Raw genomic sequence first — 23,831 nt, forward strand, 5'->3', positions numbered from 1 at the left:
GGTTATCAGAAATATTATGTAGAACAGCTGGTCTGTGGCACGTATACCAATTACAGTCCAAGACGCAAGCGTGTAAAATATATAGAGTGTAAAATATATCTAATTTCGGTTCATTTAAGTGCATGAGGGTTCTCAAGACTGCCAAGAGGGTCCAGGAGGCCCAGGAACAGATGCCAAGGGAAGATTGCCGCGACGCACCCTGATTCATTAATGACAGTCAAGCCCACTGTGGAGTCCGCGGTTACGTGATGCTGCTCATGGCCACCCCCCACTGGGCAGCCCTGGGTGTCGTGGTGCCCATTAATGGTACGAGTTAATGGCACTCTCTACGTGCCACCCAGTGTAACGTTTCAACATGAAGATATTAGCATCTCCCAGTTGCAGGGCAGATTAGGATTGCTCATGTTACCTCGTGAGGGTCTCCGAGGGCCTCTCCCAACATCTTTTCGATGTTCCGTGTGATGGCCACTTTTTGGAAGGCCTTCAGAGGGTAGTCGATCTTCTTTGGGGCGGGAGCAGCCTGTGGGAATTTCGAAAGAGACACTGGAAGAGCGACTATCACCACGTATGAATGCACATATACACGTACAATTTATTTTGCACTGTACGTAGCCAACCTTGCTAATCGGAGGTGCGGAGGGGGGACAACAAACTATAGCTCGGAGGTGCAATCTGTGTGCACGTGTGGGCAGATTACCACACGGGCAGATTACCTCGCACACGCTTGGGTACGAGAACTAGAGGAATCTCACGATTCCTGGACTGGAATCTCAATTTGGCTCCTAGAATGGAATATGATGCCAAAGGGGATCGTGGGATATTTTTGAACTGCAGGGAAGGCCAGGCTACACATTCAGCCCACCATTGAAACATATGGCCTATGCCTAGGGAATACATTTTAATAAAGAATCTGGTTGATATCGTTTAGCTGGAATCTAGACCAATACCAGCCAGCTGGTATGGACCTTATTTACCATAAAAATGTATGGACAATGCCTAGTACATGGAATTGGCAGGTTCCCAAACAATTCCACCGTGGCGTCCGGGCAAGATTGGAGCGCCCGTAGCACAGTCAGCCCATGTTGAACTTCTTTCGCACCGTACGTAGCCAACCGTGCTAATGGGAGTTGCGGAAAGGAATCGTCACTGCCTTGAATGGGGATTCTGCTGGACATTTCCTAGGCACCCAAAGAATACCATTAACTTCAATGGAGATTCAGAGATCACCCGTGAAGTAAATGGGATTGCGGTGGACATTCCACGCCATAAGACAATCCCCATTAGAATACTTTTAACTGTGTAATTGAGAATCCCCCACGAGGGATGATACCTGCAAGAATCACCCAACACTCGAGGGGTAGGCAGCGGATGCAATTCCCTTGCCTGGTCAAATTGCTCCAGACACACCAATCGGAGAGCCGCACATGAAAACACCCCACTGCTGCCTGAACAGCAGTGGGGTGTGGGCAAGCGATGCCAACGCAAGCAGACGGGGCGATTGACATGCGGCGTCCTGTGCCGCCAGCAACCAGGATAATCAAAAGTTACGATGGATCAAATTTTTATATAGTGTTTTCTCATCAGAGATTTCCAAGCAGGGGGCAGGATGGCCAGCACAATAGGTAAACAACGGAGTGCACAGGAGTTCGCAGGAACTCGTGATGAACTAACCTTGTACCAGAAGTTGACAGATATGGTGATGCCTCCATCCAGCAGAGACTCAATGTGATGCCACCTAAAATGTGACGGACAGCCATGCAACGGGCATCCATTATGGGCGAGGGGCAGCTTTAAAACACAGCATCTGTAACGCGCACTACACGAACGATACGTTTGCCATAGTGCAAGCCAGTTGATCGCGGTGCAATGTGTTTGTAGTCAAGGTGTGCAAGGTTGCAAACACTGGAAGCCGCTCTTCTTGGGTAATACAGACATGGCTCTACAATCGTGAAACGTGTTCAAACCGCAGTAAAGTACAAGTGCGGTGATAGCCACCCTCAATCTGATCACAAACGGCTGCCAGGCGACCGGTTACTGATAGCAACATCACCGGGGGTCACAATGTTACCGTTGCACTGGTGACCTCAAGGATAGAGTAACACGTTTACGTTATAGGGGTACAGTATGCAGTGGGAGGCTTGGTATTATCCCTGTTGCTATGACAACTGCACACAGCACCTTGTCACATCCACTGCTGGATGAGGGCCTCCCAACACCATGCTGGCCACAGGAGTTACTTGACCAAACGTCGCCACGCTGGTCAGTGTGGGTTCGTGAAGGTCGCGGGCCATAGGAATTTGAGCAAAGTGCAGAAAGGATTTTACTACACTGCCCTCTGCTGCCAGAAACGTAGCACCGCAGCAGCAGCCTATAACATTTTATGCACGGCGTTCGCCCATTTAAGCGCTATCCAGACTCTCACTTCTGCTCAGCTTCTAGAATTGGGCATATTCCACTTGATTTGGCCACAGACTGGCCAACCATCAATAGGTTCTTCAAAATACTAATACTGTATATATCACTACTACCATGATTACTAAGCTGATAAACTTTACGAGCGGACTCAACCAAAACGATGGTTTTGTCTCATCCCGACTGCTTAACCACCACACTGATTAGCATGGTTGGCTATGTATGGTACGAAAGAAGTTATACATACAACCACACACTCGCCCAATATCAACCACTCTCTCGCCACATTACAGGCTGCTTTTCTTTCTGCCCTCTGCTCGACTTTGGAATGCCCCCCGTATTCGCTTCCCAAAATCTCACGACTTTGCTCAAATAAAAACAACGTGTGAACGCTTATCGACTACAACCTTAACAGCACCGTTTTGTTGCCGGTCATTTGGCATTTTGGCCCCTTTTTGGGTCTCCTGGGCTCAGAAACTGAGTTAAAATATCCATTTATAAATGAAGTCAATTACCAGTACATGGGAATGTACAGAACATCTCCTGGGCCGACCACCGTTTCGTATCCAATTGCCTTGCGGAAGTTCGGGAACCGCTCGTAGTCTGGATTTTCAAAGTCGACCTAGAAAAGAATGAAAGTTTTTCTTCAGGCGGGAAGGCACAAGCGGCACACAGTCAGTAAAAACATTGGCCTCATGGAAAAAAAAAACTGAATGGACGCTGCAACACAATAGCAGTTAGCGATCCGCATTTCATACGCAAAGCTATGCACAACATCTGAGCCACACATCACAAGATGAAAGTTTTAAATTGTTAAAACAAATAACTATATTGACTTTAACACATAGGCTTTCGCGACCAATATCCAGAAGAGGTTTTGGGTTAGATCACGTAAATATATAAATGTGTTGTTAAAACCCACCACAGCCAACTAGTAAGGGTTGTCACGTAAACAGAACATGGCCAATTTGTCACTAGTACAGCACACAGTATGACATTTCGCCAGTAATTACGTGACAACCCTTACTAGATGTCTGTGTCGGGTGGTGGCGGGTTTTAACGACACATTTATATAATTACGCGTCTAACCCAAAAACCTCTATATATGTAAAAAAGGGACATTCTTGAATACGTGTGTCTGTTCGAAATGTTTAGCATACTTCCCAACATGCAACAAACTTGAAATTTGGCATGTGGGTCGCTTCCAGACTGTACACAATGCAAAAAGTATAAACATAGACTTTTGTATTTTGGGGGGGGGGGGTGCAATAATGGATATATTTTTCACGGCACCCGCATGCGGCAGCCGTTACTCAGTGTGCCTGCTGACGTCACGCACCGCCCCCCCCCCCCACCGCGTAGGCCGTGTATTAATCCAAGACAAGAATCCAAGTCTCGGGCGAAGCCGGGTAGTAAAGCTAGTTATGCATATATTGACTTTATTCATCTATGGCTTGCAGGGGGCAATCTATATAATCGGTCAATTGAAGCAGCTCGAACTGACAGAGCAAGGTCTGTGCATAAAACTTGGGCAGAGCTACGTGACAATTGCCATTTCGGGCAATAAATATGGTCAGCTGAAAGTCACAAATTCCAATAAAGCCCCTTGGAGTTTTTTTTGTCAAAATGTTATTGCACTTGACTACGGTTCAAAGTTCAATCCGCAGTAACATCCCACATACAGTGCCCCCCTGGCAAACTAGCGCATGGTGGCCCTGCTCTCTTGACTCACGGTTGGCCGTATCTAGTTGTCGTAACAACTCCGAGCAATACCTTACAGCAGCCCAACCCAACTGAGACAAATCTACACGACGAGGAGGAGCACTGCACCTCCCACAGTGACCCACTTCTCATGTGTTTCTCTTTAACTTAGTCAAGCGCAAATGGCAGTGTGTATGCGGGCCCCATGGCTTCCTGTTGCCATGTAAGGGGGGCATTTGAGAGGTCTGAAGCCTTTTCCTACGCGAGATAAAAAGGCAATTCGTCCACAGTACAGATCGTGGGGATAAGGCAGGCACTCCGGGACTCTGCGGGTTTTACGGCTAACGTGCCCTTCTGTGCTTTGCTAGCAAGAGGCGGAGGTTCTGCATGCATTGGTCGGGGCAAGAACCGACTGCTGTCACAGCCAGACAAATGTACATGGGATCACTGGGGCGGGTGGGAGACGGTGGGAGGGAGAGTAACGGAGAGGGGGCCCATGCAATAGGGGACAGAGCGCATTCGCGAATCACTCCAAAGCACAGCAACAGATTGTATACTGCGTTTACACACAATTACGTAAAATGTGGTGTTTCCAATTCCACAAAAAATTACTTCCATTAAAAAGAAGTGTGTGCTGGTGAAATAATAATCATCGTTTCGTACAATAATCAACAAACTAGTTTTTTTTTCATTTCAGTTAAAAGTATTTTAAATAACTAATATTTATAAAAAAAAAATTGAGCCAGGCTGAGCCAGACTTGGGCAAGGACACAGCCCCATCACATTTCACCCAGGCACTTTCACAGCAAATGTATTTAAAAGAAATTGAAACTTTAAATATTATCAATGATTTACATACTGTTTAAGACACTATTCCATGAGACTTTACATTAACATGAAATAATAAATAATTTTAACCACTTTAAAGAACTATAAATGATCATCTTTCACATTGGCAATGTGTGTGGTTCGTGTAGCTGTTACACACACTGGATCGTGACTTTAAAAGGTGCAAATAACAGGCAGACGATGGGGAGCCAAGTGACATTAACCTGCCCAGCCAAAACATTCCACATTTGGCAGTCGAATAAATCAGACGGCATGAGGCGCACGCCGCAGTCCCCAGCGCGAACCGACCGACTTCGTTAAGCGGCCGAAATTACACGTTTCATTTCAGACGTCACGTTAGGTCAATTTCCAGCGCTGACCGACATAACTTGTTTATAGTAGATGTTTTGGTGAGTTGGTACATTTAAAAAATAAACAAAATTAAATAATAGCGAGGGGAAAAAAGCCTGTACTATATTATGTACCTTGCTCTAGCTGTTATTTTCATTATTACTAGTATACTTGTTCGCCCAGGAAAGCCTCACTAAGTTTCAAGACCGAGATTTTCAGGAGGGTCCTGCGAAATTCCACAGTCGGGGGGCGACTTCGCTGCCACTGCTGCTGCTGCTGGTGTGTGATCCCAACCGAGTGATTTGCAGGCAATTTTTGATCATTGGGATGTATGGCCAATACAGATTTCCCTCACTTTACGCGGCTCCCGCTGTATATGCGGCTAACCTATTTTTACCAAAAATTCGATATATATTGCACGGTTTCTATTCACTCTACATGCGGCTATGCGGTCAGACATGGGACATTGTGCATACACTACTGTACGTGCTACTAGGCGGGCAGCTGTCTCGTATGATTTTGCTTTGCGCGCCCCTTTTTGTTGGGATGCATTCACCACACAAAGTGAGGGAAACCCGTACATTGCATGGTTTTTAGCCTACGGGAGAAAACTGGAGAACCCAAAAGAAAACCATGCAAAACAGAGGGAGAACATACAAACTCCACTCCAAATGGTGCCCGACTCAGGAATCGAACTCAGGACCTTCTGGCTGTGAGGCACGAGTGTTACCGCTGCACCACCCTGCCGCCAAAATTGTAAGTAATATTTACAGTAAACAGCGTCTAGATGTTTGTGTATCAACGACACTTTTACAAACAAAAACATTAAAAGAAAAAACTTCCATGACAAAATAAACGGCATTGTTACTATGACGGACCTACTTAATCTAACACAGCTGTTTTGTGTATGGACAATGTTTTAGACACAAGGGTTACATTTACCATTGACGAGATATTTCCACATCATAGGTGCACACGCACAAGGCAATGCACGCAACAGAAAGGCTGCACATTAACAAATATCCTGCCCACTGAACGCTCAGCTGAATCTATGCCACGGCTTACATAACTCGGAGCCCCTGGCACTCGCATAGAGTCCCCAACCAACATGATTTTAAAACCTCCGACTGACCACAATTGCACATCATCACCACTCCATTATTTAACATTTTGAGTTTTTTGGTTGCCAACAGCAAAGTGCAAAACGACTGCCTCAGATACTGGACTGTGATTTACAATGTCCAAACATGGATGTCTTGCTTCTCTTGCTTGAATATTCATGGCACTCGGGGTCAAGAGAAGTAGGTGGAAAAATATGGCAATATAATTGATCAAAAAATAAAAAACGAAAGGCCCTGACAAACGCATTCACTGCAGCACACTCGTAGGTATTGTTTTGACGCGGTGCCAAAACAATAATCTATCAAGCACATAACTGGAGATGGCTGCAAGTAATCAGAAATGATTATTCTCCACATTTTTAAAAGTTAATAAGCCCATTATCAAACGTATGCTCTTGCTCAAATGGTGACCATTAGGCAACATTTCACAGCGCATTATATGTAATTCAAGCCTGCTTGTTTTGGATTTTTTTCTGACGGGTTAGGTAAATACCAAAAACAATGTCTTGCTTGCATAAGGTCGCAAAGTGTCCCAGTTTCATGCATACCTATATCCCTTCATTACTGTCTGAGACTATAAATCCTGTAATTTAGCTCTCTTGCAATTTTTTTTTATATTTTAGAAACCCCACTGTCGTTATGCACAATCCCAGGAGTTCTATGAAAGCCACTAATCGACTCGGAAGTGCTGTAGGCAGATGCAACTGCGGCACAGTCGTTTTAACGGGTCGGCTGTTTGGGTGGGCACTTGCCTGGCTCTGCCGGTCACACGGGTGGTGAATGGGATACGGGTAGAGACAGTCAAACTGTTCCGGCGGGAAGAGAATGCAGCGCTTGTAGCCCTTGATCTGCGCAAAGAAGTTCTGCTGCTCGTCGTAGTGGCACGGTGTCACGTTCCCTGCGCGCACGCGCGCACACGCACACACACACGCACACACACGTAGGACTCTCGTTAAATCACAAGCCGCAGGGATAGTATATACGCACACACGGACGCACTGCCGCCCGTTAAAACACAACCAAACCGAACTGTAGACTCGCATAGGCGGAGGTGTATGCTAATAAGGACACAGATCTCTCATTTATATTTCAGGGCGGTTGGGGCACGTGCTGTTAGTGAACACCTTCGAAGGCCAGCACTAGGCCATGCCCTGCCACCTGTGTCTATTCAAAGAAGTGTTCAAAACTAATGGGGGGGGAGGGTACATGGTGAGCAAAGTCAGGTCATGGTAGGCCAGAAAACCATGCCATTAAATCTTATCAACTAGTTGCCTAGTCTATGGATTACTGATTCTTAAAGGAACTTGGCAGTTAAAAGCTATTTATTTTGAATTTGTTTGACCTCATATCGCAGACTGATGCAACCAGAGCAGTGGCTATGCTACGAATACCTTAACAACACTTGTGTGGATCCACCCTGCAGGGCTGTACTATTTCTAACAAGGACTGAATCCAACTTTGGTAAGGCACTGCCTTACCAACACATACTTCACCTGGAATGGTACATTTTACAAACAAAGTGAGGGTACCCCTATGGGTCCTCCCTTATCGCCAGTGGTAGCGAATGTTTTCATGGAGACATTTGAGACAGATGCCATCCAGACATCCACCCTACGTCCTTCCTTGTGGAAGAGATACGTGGATGAGAGGTTTGTTATCTGCCCACAAGGCCTGCCAGCACTGAACCAATTTCACAACCACGTCAAATCCATACACCCATCTATCAAATTCACCATGGAAGTGGAAAAGGATGGCAAGCTCCCATTCCTGGACGTTTTGATCGAGAAGAGACCTGATGGCTTGTTGGGACATTCGGTCAACAGGAAAGCCACCCATACGGATGCCTATCTAAAGCCTGACTCCCACCACCATCCAGCCCAGAAGAATTCCCTCATCAAAACACTAGTTGCATCTCCGACCAGCACCACCTAGCCAGTGAGTTGGAGCATGTACACCAAGCCCTCAGGATGAACGGATACTCAGACCGTACAATCTGCAAAGCTGTCTGCCCAGCCATGCGGAGACAACCTTCTGAGGATCCAACCAAAACCATCACTTTACCGTACAAAGCAGGGGTTACCAAAAATATTTCCAAAATCTTAAACAAACACAAGACCCAGGTTCGTTTCAACACAGCACACAAAATCCGTGATTTAATCCCAACTGTAAAGGATGTGATTCCTGACATACAATACCCTGGTGTCTACAAACTGAGTTGTGGTTGCGGCAGCAGTTACATTGGAGAAATAAAATGACATGTCTCGGACCGCGTTCGTGAACACAAGGCAGATCTGAAACACGGTAGGACCAATACCTCTGCCATTGCCGATCATTGTTAAAACGCTGTGGGCTCACACTAAATTGATTTTTCCAAGACGGAGGTACTCTGAAAACCTACCGGCTACCTTCAGAGATTTTTTCATGAAGCCATCCAGATATATAAACACAGACACAACTTCAACCGAGAGGATGGGTACAAACTGAGCAATCATGCTAATTTCTCACATTAACATCATGCTCATCGCTCACATTAACATAGCCACTTCCGTGCCCTCGTTGAGGAGGCCGCTTTCATATCTTACAGTGACATGGTAATTTATCACATTAACATCACTAGCCCCGGCCACTTCTTTATGACCCTTGGGCTACACCCATTTAAAAACCTTTTTAAACAGTCTGCCTCAGCAGCAGACCATGCCTTCCCACCTGATGATGGACGTTTGTGTTGCGCCCAAAACGTCGTGATTCATTTCATTTTATACCTACGTGACTTTACCGAAAGAACCAAAGAGTATGGATTCCTGCAGTTACGAAAACTTCCAATCAAGATTATTTCCAATTGCTAACTCACCTAAGCCGAGTGGACCTTGGTGAGGACCATGATAAGTTCTGATACCACTCACCAGTGATGGTAATCATGGCTTGGATTGAAACGCTTAAGTCACTGGGTTTGTAGCATAGTGCAATAACCACAATTGCAAGTCAGCACAGTGGTCACATTTGTGCCTCGCAGAAAATAGGGCCTGGGTTCAATTCCATGTCGGGCGCCTTCCTGCGATGTCTTTACATGTTCTCCCCATGTCCTGCATGGGTTTTCTCAAGGTTCTCCGGTTTCCTCCTAACGATAAAAAAACGGACAATGTATCTATCTGGTATTAGCTAAACAATCCCATTGCTGAAGATGCTGTCTCAAATCACTCAATTGAGATTACACACAGCAGCATCGTCACCCTCAAGTGCAAAGATTTGGCAGGACCCTCCTAAAAAATAGAGACTTAGGAAGGCTTTCCTGGGTAAACATGCATAAAATAAAAACAAATTTCATGATAATGCCACTGCTTCTCATATGTGCAGTACACATGCACGAGCGCACACACAACTTGTATTTACTTAAGAGCTTCTTGGCAGCTACACCAATGCATTTAACCACCGCACATGTTCTCAACATCAAAGGGACAAATCTCTTTCCACCGCCTGCTTAGTGGGGCGTGGCATCCCAGACTTGAATGCTGCATGAACAAAAAAATGCCTTAATATATGCTATATATTTTCTAAGTTAAAGCATATGCTCTTCCATAAAACAGTTTAAATTGCATGTGCAATCTAAGTGTGTCCCTTTTTTTTTCAAGATCCATATAAAAAAATTTGCACTCTTCGCCTTCGGGAGTTTCTTTGGGGGGTATTTATTAAAATGACAGCCATCGTTATAGTGATGGTTAAAAATGCATTCGATGGCAAGGCACACTCTGTCATGCGATGAATAATTCATGCTCATGGCCATTAATTTTTTATTACACTGGCGCATTCTCTTTGCCTTTCGCAGCCATTGTTATATGAAAAAAAAATATTGAACGGGAAAAAAAGGAAGAAAGGTTAATTCACTGGCACGTATACACTGTACCAAGTTTCATACATAGAAGCAGTCCCATCACTGCTGCCTTGAGAGAAAAATTTCAGATGGCGCACGCACCACGGCCACCCCAACACCAGCGCGCGCATCATACCACTGAATGGCACGATAGGAGCTTCAAAGTTGTCTCAAAGGTTGATTTGACAATTGATATTGGTTCCATAACCTGTGATCATGCCTCATGACACACACGAATATATACGACATGAGCAAGCTAAATATCTTTTTTTTTACCAGGTAAGGCTCCACTGAGCTATGTAGCTCTTTTTCAGAAGTGACTTGGCCACAAATCAGAACTCAAGAAAGTAGCTTATTATGTGGAAATGATAGCAGCCAAATACAATAAATGCATATTTCTAAATGTGGAGGGAAAAACTGGAGGACCTGGAGAAAAATCCACGTGACCACAGGGAAAACACACAAACTGCAAATATACAGGCGTCAGGGTTGGGATCGAACCCACGACCTCCTGTATACCAGGCGAGACAGTTAACATCTCGTCACCGTGGCACCCCAAGCACGATCGGTCCCTCATTCACACGGGGACTAAACCAGTCGACCTTCGATCCCCATGAGCCAAGGTTGACTGGGAGCTCTGAAAGAAAGCCTTGGTTGTCAAAGCGGAGAGCATATAAATGGGAGTAGAGTGAGATGAGAGGGGAGAGGTAGGAGATCTCACAAATGGGAGTAGAGTGAGATACGACAGGAGGTCAGCAGGGGTAAGTCCATAGAGCATGTTGACATCAATATGGGTATTTAGTTTGGGAGCCAAAAGTGTGGGATGAGGCGATTTGCATTGCATGTTGTTTTTTTAAAATGTATTTTGAACTTTCACACCCTAAGTAGCCAACAGTGCATGAGGGTAAGGAGTTTTGCAATGGCATTTTGGATCATGTGGAGCTTGCAGGTGAGGGATTTGTGGAGGCCGTGATGTTGAGTTATGATAGTCAAGATCGGTGTGTGACGAAGGCATGGGTGAGCAGCGGCCGGGGGCGAGGACGGGAGAGAACTAGTACCGAGGAGGAGGGAGGTCCCGCAGATTTGAGATTTATCCCAAGACAACGAGTGCTCAGGAGTCGTTGATGACTCTGAGATTTCGCACACTTCAATGACTCCAAGATGTAACTCTAATATAAAAAATAATTCATCTCCACATTTGACCCTGGAGAGTTCCAACTAAAAGGGTCATCACAACATTGAAAAGTGATGCACACGTTTGTGCTTATACACACACACAACTATCTTAAATTATTATGAGAAACATTGCCCACAGATGTTTTATTTATGCAAAAACATGACACCCATTTCAGGAAGCATATGCAATAATAATGCACATTATTTTCCACAGCCCTGTGTGAAAGTATGAAGTGATAAAATATACTCAACAACGCAAATCGATGAAAAATAAGAATAAGTTTGACCCTTTCTAACAATAAAAGTGTTAAGATATTCAAAAGTCTGGATTAACCACACGTACTTGTGGTCTAACACTGGTGAGACAAGGCCATAAAGAAGGCTGTCTCTGGTGTAGGCCAATCAGTTTAAAAAACAATGCATACATTATCACAGCATACCTACTCTAATCACCCAAGAATGTTTGTCCTTAATGCTCGTGACGTCACTACCCATAGATCAGCCCCCCTCATTAATATTCATGCACAGGTGACGTCACTCTACATGGAGCACCGTCCCCCCTCTTTAATAATATAATCATGAGTGGGTGACATCACTCCACATCGAACAGCCCCCCTCATTAATAATAATTATAAGCTGACGTCCTCCAAATGGACACCCCTCCCCCCATTCATCATAATTAGCGGCTGACGTCACTCCACATGGGGGGCGAGGCGCCTCCTCCTCCCTCCTCGGCGTCAACTTACAACCCTCACTACAAAGGCAGAACCCTCACGTCACGCAATCTCCGTAACGCTGTTGAGACATCAAAGTAAAAAGGAAGTCATGATGAACAAGGGATTATAACCTTAAAATGAAATAGGTCTGTGTCACCGTGCCCTTACAAATGGCACACTAATTGATGCAATGAATATCACATCGCAGTCTGCTTTTCGCTTGCAAGTTTCAGATTTACTGCAATACACCCATCCGTGGACGGGCAAAAAGCTAGTACCTATGTAATGTAGCTCTCAGAGACACTGTCTTGTTCAGTTATATGAATATTTATCATGAATAAATTCCGCGGACTCACTGATAACTTAACGAGTAACCGCGAGTGACTATATACACTTGGGTAACTTGGATAACTCTATTCTGAGACAACATAACTCTACCCTTCCAAGACTACAAGGTGCCCACTCCAGGAGGATGAAGACGACCCGCTCCAAGGTGACGACGGCGCCGGCAGTTCCCCCACAACAGCAGCCCAGAGCCCCAGTTCGTGCCGGCTTTTATCCCCCTCACGACCGGGCCATGCCCCTATTCCCAAACTGTCTCTCACCACACCTGGCCCTGTCTGTCTCTGCCCTTATTACAATTTACGACCGTTAGGTCCCGTGCTTCCCCTCATGCGACCCTGTCAAAGCTTGTCGCATCAATCACTATTAGCGACCACTTAGGTCCCACATTACCCTAATGTGAACCTGTCCCCATTACATTAATTAGTAACCATGGCCACGGGGAGCCGTACTGTCCCTATATCACCCCGTACTGTCCTTACACCTACTATAATCACCCAGAAATGTCTGTCCTTAACGCTCGTGACGTCACTCCACGTAGACCAGCCCCCCTCATTAATAATCATTAACAGGTGAAGTCCTCCAAATGGACACCGCCCCCCCATTTATAATAATTAGCGGCTGACGTCACTCCACATGGGGGGGCCGACGCGCCTCCTCCCCCTTCCTCGGCGTCAACTTACAACCCTCACTACAAAGACAGAACCCTCACGTCACGCGATCAAAGTAAAAAGGACGTCATGATGAACAAGGGAGTATAACCTTAAAATTAAATAGGTCTGTGTCACCGCGCCCTTACAAATTGCACGTGCATTAATACAATGAATATCACGTCGCGGTCTGCTTTTCGCTTGCAAGTTTCAGATTTACTGCAATACACCCGTCCTTGGACGAGCAAAAAGCTAGTGTTTACATGTTTTTCCATAAGTATGTGTGGTTAATGCAGACGATGCCTTGCAAAAAGTATCTGTTTGGTGTTTGAACATCTTTACACCACTTTTATTGCCAGAAAGGGTAAAACCTAGTCTTAATTTTCATAATTCTTGATATTGGCAAAAAGGTCCCATAGATAATGCAAATGGACACAGCTAATTTCCTGCATTAGACACCCAGGACGTGGACCGTCCAGAACCTGCCCACGACGCCAAGCCGCCGCGCTTGCCGGGCACACAACTCCCTTCCCAGGAGGTGCGCCCCTTCGGCAGCGGGCTGCTGTGCTAACGAGCCACAGGGGTCTCCACGGTAACGGCTCACGGCAACGGAAGCCCTATGGCTCACACCTGCACTGCTCGAGGCGGTACTCAATAAGCAGTGGCAGTACTAGCAGTGGCCTGTCGCACAAAGGGACGTAGCAATTAGCACCCCCCCTCCCCGTCACGACCCCCGCTCCCCGTTAACTATCGCACGGTGCCTGTGCCTCTCGGCGAGCGGGGCGGGCAGACGTATGCCGGCGCTCACGGACGCACCCATGCCGCTCCGTCAGCGCCGCTCCATCAGCGCCGCACGCACTACGAGTTAACGCGACGGTGGCGGCGCCGCTGGCTTCAGCAGCTCGCCTCGCGCTTGCCACTCGACCAGCCACGGGCGGGCTGGGCGCTGTGCGTTTGCGCTCGTAAAGGATGAATGGAAAGAAATAGATTTGGGCGTATAATGCGCACTCATTAGTGCCGAGGACAATGTATTAAGAACGTTGTATTCAATCCAAATGAAATTACATTCTGAACTGGTTATTTTATTTATTTGGTTAATTTTGAAAGATCGGATTTTTACTTGTACTATCGCTTGGATATATTATAACATAAAATGTATTAAAATCAATTGTATTAATATACACAAATTACTAATTGTAACAGAAAAAGTTATATTATGCCGAATATAGATTTTTGTAAAATATTAATAACGTGTTGAGAAAAGGAAGTTGGTTTGGGTAGGACACGTTATTCGAAGTGATGATGGCCAACAGTCAAATAATAAAATTACAGTGGCAGCCAGGGAACAGAACATGTCAGGACGTTCCAAGAGATGGAGCGATTATATCAGTTCATGAGCAGGTGCCAGGTGGATTACGATGTAGCAGGATATCGCGAGAGGTGTTGACAGCTAGGGGAGGCCTTCATCCAGCAGTGGACTGAACATAGCTCAATGATTATGAATAATGCCTCAGAAAAGAAATGTACCATATCTGTTAAGGCTTTCACTTTAAAATCACCTCAAGTCTCCATCTGTGCACCACATGACCCTCAAAGTCCTTCATTTGTTCACCACATGAGAAAGTGAACTCATCATGCATGTTCGGGGGAACGCTAAAACAACAGTCTCACCTTACTGCAATTAAAATTACCGACACACTGACGCCAATCCACGGCCACGGGGAAGCGGGATGGGCTCCGGATCACGCACCGGATAAACGGGGCCTAGCCAAGATTCTCAGGGCATCCTCAACAGAGTCTCACCCAACTCGGGTGGCGAGGCTGATGGCAGCTTATTTTAACAAGCGAGACGTGCGCTTTAACCCTGGGCCATGGCGGCGATGCCACTGGATCAATGCGGAACAACAGACGTACTAGGCCACTGGTGTCCCTCCACTCAGATTAATTACATAAAAAAATATATTTTAGCTTGTAGGGTAGCCGAGCCTAATGCTGAACGTTATTCAAAATAAACATACAATTATCACGAGGGGGAAAAGGGAGGGGGGCATGGGGGTAAATGGAGTGGTAGAGGCCGAGACTACGGAGCGACGTGGCCATGAAGCGTTTGGACAAGAACCGAGCGAAAATGTAACAGCCCAGCCCTGTTCTTGGGCCACAGTGGTGAATGGAGCACAGTTTAACAAAAAAAATCAGTGCCAACATTTACAACAGCTCCACAATCTCTCCTGCTCCCAAACAACACGTTCACTTCGGTTTTGTTATTTGCTTGCATGCGTGCATAACGTGATCATTCACCACGGTCACACTCCAGCACAAGAATTCTCCATAAAACGATAAAACGCAGAGGATGATTTTACGTGTTGTCCGTCGTGCTGTTTATTACCGGAAGCTAATGTGCTTGTGACGGCACACGTGCTGGCCTTCCCGAGCAAGTACATGAAATATGGCAAGCCGGCGACAGAGCAACACATAAGGCCATGTATGTACGTATGTTGAACGTCTTTCGCACCGTACGCCGCCAACCGCGCTAATCGTGATTGCTGCTCCAATGAGTACCAAGGTTGCATTCATCCTCTGTATATAGCCCTCAGCCAGTGGTGGAAATTCAACATTCCTCTGGTGAGGGCAAGTCTATCCCATAAGATGATAATAGACCAGAGGACGCCAAAAGACCTTTAGTTGTCTAACACCATTTGAGACGAGGCTCAAAAGAAAGCTGTCTCTGTGGACCAATCAGTTTCAAGGACAATGCATATATTATCAGGGTATGTTTTTTGTTTGCGTTCTGACCACAAGCATTGTGGTTAATGCAGACATGATTCCTTGTAAAAGGTTTCAGTTTGGTGTTTTAACATCTTAACACCTATTTTGTTGCCAGAAAAAAGGAGAAAACCCTATTATCATATGTTGGTACTGGCAAAGGAGGTCCCATGATGTATCCCATAAGATATTCACCGTTAACTTTCCTACAAAGAGGTAGCTATTTTATCGACCCAGGACTAGAGGGATGATGGGCCGTGCCAATCCCCAACGAGGATTTAAACTCGAAACCCTTCCGATTGCAAGCCGCTCATGGGAGCGCAGTGAGAAGCAAAGTGCATCAGCAATGGCAAGCTGCCGGTAGAGTGACACTTAAGGTCGTATCCGAATGGTGGCGCTATAACAAAGAAAATACAGCTGCAACACTCAGTGGTTTAAACGTCACGTATGCTATGTTGTTAATTCTTTCCTGGCATTGTTAGCATTTCTTTAGGCACTCATTCTGTCATCATGGGCCTCTTAATAAATGCAGTAACTAACCCTGAATGGCCAGCTTTTGCCCTCAAAATATATGGCGAATGCATGAAAAAGTTAAACAACTATATACCAGCAGTTAATCGTACAGATCTACGGCAAGTGTGTAAATACAAACTCAAGAAAGAGGAAACATAAAATACTTCTCGACGGCGTTCATTGCAAGTCTAGCAGAATAAGAATCTTCATTTAGACTGAAGGAAGAATCCGATGAGCTATGAAGCTCTGCTTCACCACTTTTAAACAGGCAAATCTCGTGCAGTTTTCTTTCCATCAACTTAAGAGTAAACCGTATTTTCAATGCTTGCTAAACGTTGTTTTTAGAGTTCAATAAATCACCCTGGTGTGCCTCTTAATGATTTTAACAATGTTACTCTTTATGGACAGACAGAAAAAAGCTGCACATGCTGTCATCTGCCTTGCTAGCGAATATTATATAAGCATATTATTTATTTATACTGGAGGAAATCCGATGAGCTATAAAGCTCTTTTTCACACATGTCCAGTAGAGGAACGGGGTAAGAACATTGCAACAACAAACAGTACAAAACATGATAGTAGTGCAAAGTACAATAAAGGTAAACAAATCACACAAACACATTAAACTAAAACATCCTTATCCTACCAGGCAAAGCCCACTGAGGCATTCACTTATATTTACTTTTCACTTGTTGGCTGCAAGGATTTCGCACAATAAGCTACGGCGACAAAACTGCCGCGCGATACATGCAGCAGGAAGGCAGAAAAGGTAGGAAGGAAGCGAAGAATGTACGCAAGGGAAGAAGAAGATTAGGATACAGTAGGATCCTGGGCCGTGTTGTGGCTCTGCGAGTTCTGCCCCCCACCCCCACGTCTCACGAGCGAGAAAACTCGGCAACTGCATCTTTGCGCTTAGTTTTTTTCGCGCAATCAGCACCCGCCGTTTGCCCTCTGTAGCCACACACAGGGGATGAAGAGGAGTTGGTGAAAAGGTTGCCCTCTACTTGTGGCGGACGGTCTCACTGGCCAGAGCACTTTCTCCCGAGGACGTACAGTGGCCGTAAGTATTTTACACGAGTGCAGCCCAGTATATTTAAAAGCAATACATTAAGTTCAGCGTGTCTTGCGGTCACTGCCAAGCCGGCAGAGAAACGATTTTACAGTTTGTGTGTGTGTCAGCGGTGTAAGTGCTGGCCACTGGCCCACAAAGCAATCGACTACGAAATCCAATTACATTCTTCAACTATTTAGGCTGCATTTAATTACAAAGTTCAGTTTAGTCTGCATACTTTTTCCCACTTTCTCCTACGGTTGTACCTTATAAATATATATGTGCACACAAATATAACTCCACATATACAACCATAATACAGAGCTGTGATTTGCACCCTACAATATAAAGTCAGCAACCCGAGTTCGATTCGCAGCCACGGCCAATATCAGTGATGAATGACACCTCAAACTGGTTCTGACCACCCTTCCACCCTTCGCAAACCCACACACTGACCAGCATGGTGAGGGGCCCTCCTCCAGAAGTAGATTGATAAATATTTAACTATTTGACACGAGTTCTCAAAAAAACTACATTATATAAAAAATTACAAAAAAACTGCATGCAGTTCTCAAAAATAGTAAAAATTTTACTTTCTGTGGCTGTAAGAATCCCTTAAAAACGATTACAATAAACTCGTACTAAACAAACCCGCAAAGTAAACGGAGAGGATTTACATTTTACCCTTCTTTTCTTATCTCCATGTGAATTCCTGAGCCACCTCTGTGAATCTTCATATGCTGCGAGCAATGGAGTGCGCACATGGATCAAACATGCACACACATTCTACTGCTACTAAAACCAAATATCCAATCCTATTAATCCTCTACTCTCGCTCAGCACGCATCACATCATGGCGGTGCAGTATCTGTGGCTCCCGTACCAAGCAACGTTTTCACGTTTTAGAAATATGAAAGCCACTTCCTTCGCAGCGTTAATTTGAGCCGGCAGATCTATGAGGGGAATGTTAATTGTGGAATCCTGCTTCATGAATGTGGGGCTTGTGGCATTCGATAAAAGGAAACAGAAAGAGAAGATCGGGAAAAGGATACATATTTGCCGATGGAAGTCAAGACTCAACAATGATGATCGATCAATGAACGCTATTCATAGCATCGATGGGAAAACGTGAATTCAATCCACATGCAGTGCTGCCAATAGTATCAGGTGACGCAAGTGGGGAACGCAACTAAAGCACAGTGCGCGTTGCTCAAGCCGAGTGCGTGGCTTCAAGAAAGCAGATGGGGTCTCAGCAGGTTGGCCTAAACCAAGGGTATGGGTGATTGACGATGCAGATTAGAGCACCCAGCAGCTGGACGACTCTCACTGTATTTAGCGCCTAACGGCGGTCGGTGATCTACTCCTTCTCGACCAGTAGCCCACATGCCCCGGCAGATGGTACACACCATAGGTGAGCCGATTCATTCGGTAAAATCCAACATAGCACACCTGGCCGAGACAACGTTGGCTGCTCAAATGGATGGTGCGGACAATGACCAAAATTAAATAAAAATCCCAATCCAAAAAGTCCATTCCATACACCGAAAATTTTAACCCGTCTTAGTTGGTAACAGTTGTCACTGTTGTGGTGTGATGACACCTTTGCATGTCAACATCAGAGCCATCAACTAAAAATACTTGTGGATGGCGGTTGTGTGCACGCACTCCACGAGATTGTATTGATTGCTCTTATTCTTATTATAATGACTACGTTTGTTTACCCAAGAAAGCCTCACCGAGTCTCAACACTGTTCAAAAGGGTCCTGTAAAGATATTGCAGTAGGGGTTATGTTGCTACTGAATCTATAATCCAAAGCGAGTAATTTGAAGGTAATTTTCAGCATTGTAAAAACAAATTTAGCTATAGGAGGAAATTTTAGAGCCTAGGAGGAAACCCATGCAGAGCAGGGAGATAGAGAACATAGAAAGTCCACTCAAAGTCACCCGAGTCAGGAATCGAACCCAGGAACTCCTTGCAGCGAGGGACGAGCGTTACCACTGGAACAACCTGCCCTCCCATGATCAATGCCTCATATACAACCCTTTGTGACTCAAAATCTCATTATAAACAGTGTAAATACACATGCACGCCACACACACGCCACACACACAAACAGCACTACCTCCGTAGCAGCCTGACCCTCTGAAATGGAAACGCTGAGGTTACACTGCGCATCTCTCGAGGGTCACCCTGTAATTTCAGATCCCTCCATTACTGGGCCAGCAGCCACTGGCCCCTAACGACCCCCCAAGAGAGAAAGAGCCATCAGTGGGTATGTGTGCATGTGCCTTGTCGCGTCACCCTACGGGCAGGGTCCATTGAATCCTAATTGACGTGCGGGAGGGAGGGGGGGCCTGGCCTGATGGCTAATGGGCGCAGAGCAGATGCCCCCCTCCTATGTTACCACCAATATCAATTTACACGTGCCCCCTTCAAGTGCTCGCATACACAACGGCATATTGTACAGTGTGCTTCGCTGTGTTAGAAGCCAACGGCAAACAGAGTTAACAAAAAAATATTACTGTGGATTTGTGATCCTGGATCATACCATGGTCGTTTGTTACGTGCAAAGGACACAACTTCAATTAATCCATTTCTCTTGATCACCTTTTGTTTTCAATCACATTTTCTAGCATGTCCCAGATAAACAGGACAACAGCTGTTAATGATGGGAACCTGATAATGGTTTGTAACCCTTTGCCGCTAATTATATATGCATAGCAAAAATCCTCCGTGTTGTATTGCCTATGTCGATATCACTGTATCCTGTTACGCGTCTGATGACACCAATTCCGAGCTTCCTTAAGGTTATTAAAACATCCATTGATGTGGAGATGGAGGAAGACAGATGGTTACGGTTGGAGTGAGGAGGAAAGATAGGGGATGGGGAATAATTATGGGAAGAAAACGGGTCGGCCCGCTTGGAGAAGTGTGTAGCACCCAGACAGCATGGCACAGATTGGCAGCATTGCATTTTAAATTGCCGGCTCCAACTGGGTCACGTCACGCCAAGTGAGGCTTCCCCGCTTCGCCTCTGTACAACATTCTGAGGCCTTCAAGTTCGCCGAAACAGAAAGGAAACAAGCTTTATCTGCTCCGAGTGCCATTTGGTGTCAAATGAGATTTCTGAAAATAAATTTGCATGGGAATGTGCTCTAAAAGCAGTTGTTTTTGCTGTTTATCTTGCATTGCCTTTATAGATCTATATTGTTCATACATATCGATATGTATTATTTTATGTACGAGTTATTCGCACACAAACTGGTGGATTTTAAAGTGCTTCGACACTCAGTGGTGCAGTATTTGTTTAAAATTGCTTCATTCACTCCATCCAGCTCTTTAAAATAAAATAATCAATATGGATTACTTGTATTAAACGTATTGGTTTCAAATTTAGGCGACTTACATATGATAAGCTGCTTGTGAGGAAATAGTATGTGCTTTGCACAACGCCTAAAAAAGGATCTCACAAAGCGAGTACACATTTCCAATTCAAAGCCTTAAGTGTGCCCTGCCAGCTCACAAGCCTCAAGCACTGTTCCTGCGACTGACTCTTCAGTGCTGAATTATTGCATGTCGTTAAGTCATAAGTGGAGCTTGCGTGCAGCCAACACAAAAGCCCTCGAATGTAACTATTGTGTGCCAATGCGAACAGCGTGGCAGCAGCGGCATCGGGCGCGTTATGCACGTTAGCCAGCATTGACGCCCGTGACAATAACACAATCAAGTACACTCAACACATCCGTCAATAATGCTGCCCTGAAAGTAAGCAAATATGGCCCTTCCTTAATAAATGTGTCAGATTTGGGCCATTACACCGGGTGACAGGGCGATTCGTACAGGCGGCAGAGCCACCACCATCCTTACTCGTCAACTTAACGGAGACAGCTGCGAGTGATGACACGAGAACTAGGTGTCGATCCTGCCAGTCTCGTAAAACTAAAACTGGTGGCCCAAACAAAAAACGTCTACGAAACACGGTGCTGTCAGTTCATGCACGCACGAAAATAGAACCCTGGGAGGCACCAGACAACACGTAGGAGGTAGGTAGGACTCACCCTCCATGCCAATGAGGAGGAGGTTTGAGGTGAGTGGGCCCCAGTTCCTCTTGGCCTGCTGACGGTTGATCCATTTCCAGTTGAAATTCAGGAAGTCCACCACGATCTTCTTTCCGACCGTGTCGTTTAGCGTCTGCTGCAGGTACAACCTGAACATGCCAGCACCGTGGTCAGTGAATGCTTTTACAGGAGCGCAAAGGCTTCCTTGTGACCGAGAGGCATGAGCACTCTCCTAAAAGTGTGCAAGTAAACGTGTCGTTGCGACGGTGGCCACGCATCAATGTTTGTGGGTTATTTTTTTTTTATTGACCGATATCTTTTGCACAATTATCTATTGTATCTATTGTTCTCGACAAACATGAATGACATCTGCATTGAATTTGAGCTTAAATTGGCAAGCCAAGTTCGTCGCATGCCGCTCCGCTAGTGAAGGCGCCGTGACTAATGTGAGTTTCAGAACTGCGGGGTCGAGGGTCGCCCTGCCTCCTGCCCTGCAGATTTGTTCCTCCCCTCAAAAGGTGGTGTTAATTTAATACAATAAAATACCACATTCTCGCCGGTTTGGCTTTAGCATTTTCACGTAACAAGTATTGTCGAGTGGACAACAGCTATCATTCCCATGCTCCACCAACAACCTATTTAAAGAGACAGAAACAAATAATAAAATAACTAAGTAAATTTAAGTAATGAAGTAAATTTCAGTTGCTAAAATAAGACGGTTTTTGCATGCAATATTTAACAGAAAACAGAAGAGCAACATTCCTTTACATACTTCACCGCAGTTTTGGAAATGCCACACATGTCATGTTTTTTTCCTCCTGGGTCTATTGATGTTTTCAGCTGTGGATAAGCTATTAAGTGCCTATGCCTGTTGCAGCCAAGTGTGCGTGTGACTTTAACTCAATCTGACAGCCACATCTGAACTTTAGCCTTTGATTTTTGGTAACAAGCATAAAACCCATTGCCAGCCACCCCAGGCACATGATGAACTCAACAGTAGTTCAACCTCTGGCAGTGTGATGTAAACTAAGAGACATTTTATGCACGGAAAAAACAAATAATCCATACGTGTACATCAATTATAAGCGTTAAGTGACATTGTGACTTAAAATGCAATTCAACCGAGCTCATTAATAGCTATAACACTCATGCAACACGCATGTTAAGTACGTTGAAGATAATCTGTTGCTAAAACCTACTGCCCTAAAGGAAATTTTAAACAGTTTAGGCAGTTGGCAGAGGCATACATGAGGATAACCTTTCACTTACTCATTCAAACACATTCATTTAAAAAACACCTTCAGCATAAATTATCTACAATATACAGTGTACATTTTCAGCCAATATATCGCTGTGTCTAGGCGGTCTATTGACCACACTTCATCACGCTTATCAGTGCAGATTAGTGAAGGCGGGAAGCATAAACGCGGGAGCGTAGAAGTACAGTACAATATAGGTATCCCTCGACTTACGAACGTTTGGTTTACTAAATTTCGTGCATACGGAATTTACAAATTATGGACACTTTTAGATGAACGAAATCGAATTTCCACGTGAACGAAATTTCACAACGGCACACGCCGTGAGATCGTAAAAGAAGAAGCACCCGGGAGGCTGCGTTGTCATCGATCCGTGAATGTCGCACCATCCCTGCAGTGCAACAGTAACGCCTCCACGTCTCGAGTCATCCCAACATGCAGAACTGTTGGTGAGTTCCCTGGAAAATAATAATTGTTGTTGTTGTTGTTGTTGTTTTAAATTAAGTATTATTCAATCGTTTTCATATTTACGTACTTTGTTATGTTTGTGTTGTAAAAAGTGATGTAATTGTATATTTTTTTGGTATTAAATTAATGGGAAAAGCCACTCCGATGTACTCATCTCTTTCTAAATCGAGGGATACCTGTACACATCTCATCAGAATAAAAAAAAATACAGCCGATTACATTGTAATAGGAATAATCTGCTTATGAAATCTTAATTATTATATTGCTGTCCTTAAAGAGGGTTTTTGGTAGTGTGAAGACAACTCACCTCGACCTACTGTCCCTGCCCACCCCTACAAGTGCACAACCCCCCCACCACTTCCAAAACCACCCAAATAAACCCTAACTCCCCCCCCCCCCACGGGAGAAGGGGCGGGGCCTAAACACACAAAGGGGGCGTGGCCTAAAGAGTAATAGGCGGGGTTTAACGTATAAATGGGAGTGCGAGTCATAAAGAGGGAGTGCGAGTCATCAAGAGGGAGTGCGAGTTATCAAGAGGGACCGTTCCCACAGA

At 45.1% G+C, this 23,831-nt stretch overlaps 1 protein-coding gene across 1 annotated transcript in view; it reads right to left on the bottom strand.

The window, feature by feature from the left end:
* Positions 1-23,831, bottom strand: part of HIF1AN (hypoxia inducible factor 1 subunit alpha inhibitor) — a 35,462-nt gene that overhangs the window by 3,095 nt on the left and 8,536 nt on the right. The window contains exons 3-7 of the mRNA XM_078859931.1: positions 21,552-21,700; positions 7,166-7,311; positions 2,928-3,034; positions 1,672-1,735; positions 410-520 (exon numbers count right to left, since the gene is read on the bottom strand). Coding sequence (XP_078716057.1) covers positions 410-520; positions 1,672-1,735; positions 2,928-3,034; positions 7,166-7,311; positions 21,552-21,700 — 577 coding nt within the window. The remainder of the gene's footprint in view (positions 1-409; positions 521-1,671; positions 1,736-2,927; positions 3,035-7,165; positions 7,312-21,551; positions 21,701-23,831) is intronic.

The sequence above is a fragment of the Lampetra fluviatilis genome, chromosome 9 (genome assembly GCF_964198595.1).
Source record: "Lampetra fluviatilis chromosome 9, kcLamFluv1.1, whole genome shotgun sequence".
Lineage (NCBI taxonomy): Eukaryota > Metazoa > Chordata > Hyperoartia > Petromyzontiformes > Petromyzontidae > Lampetra > Lampetra fluviatilis.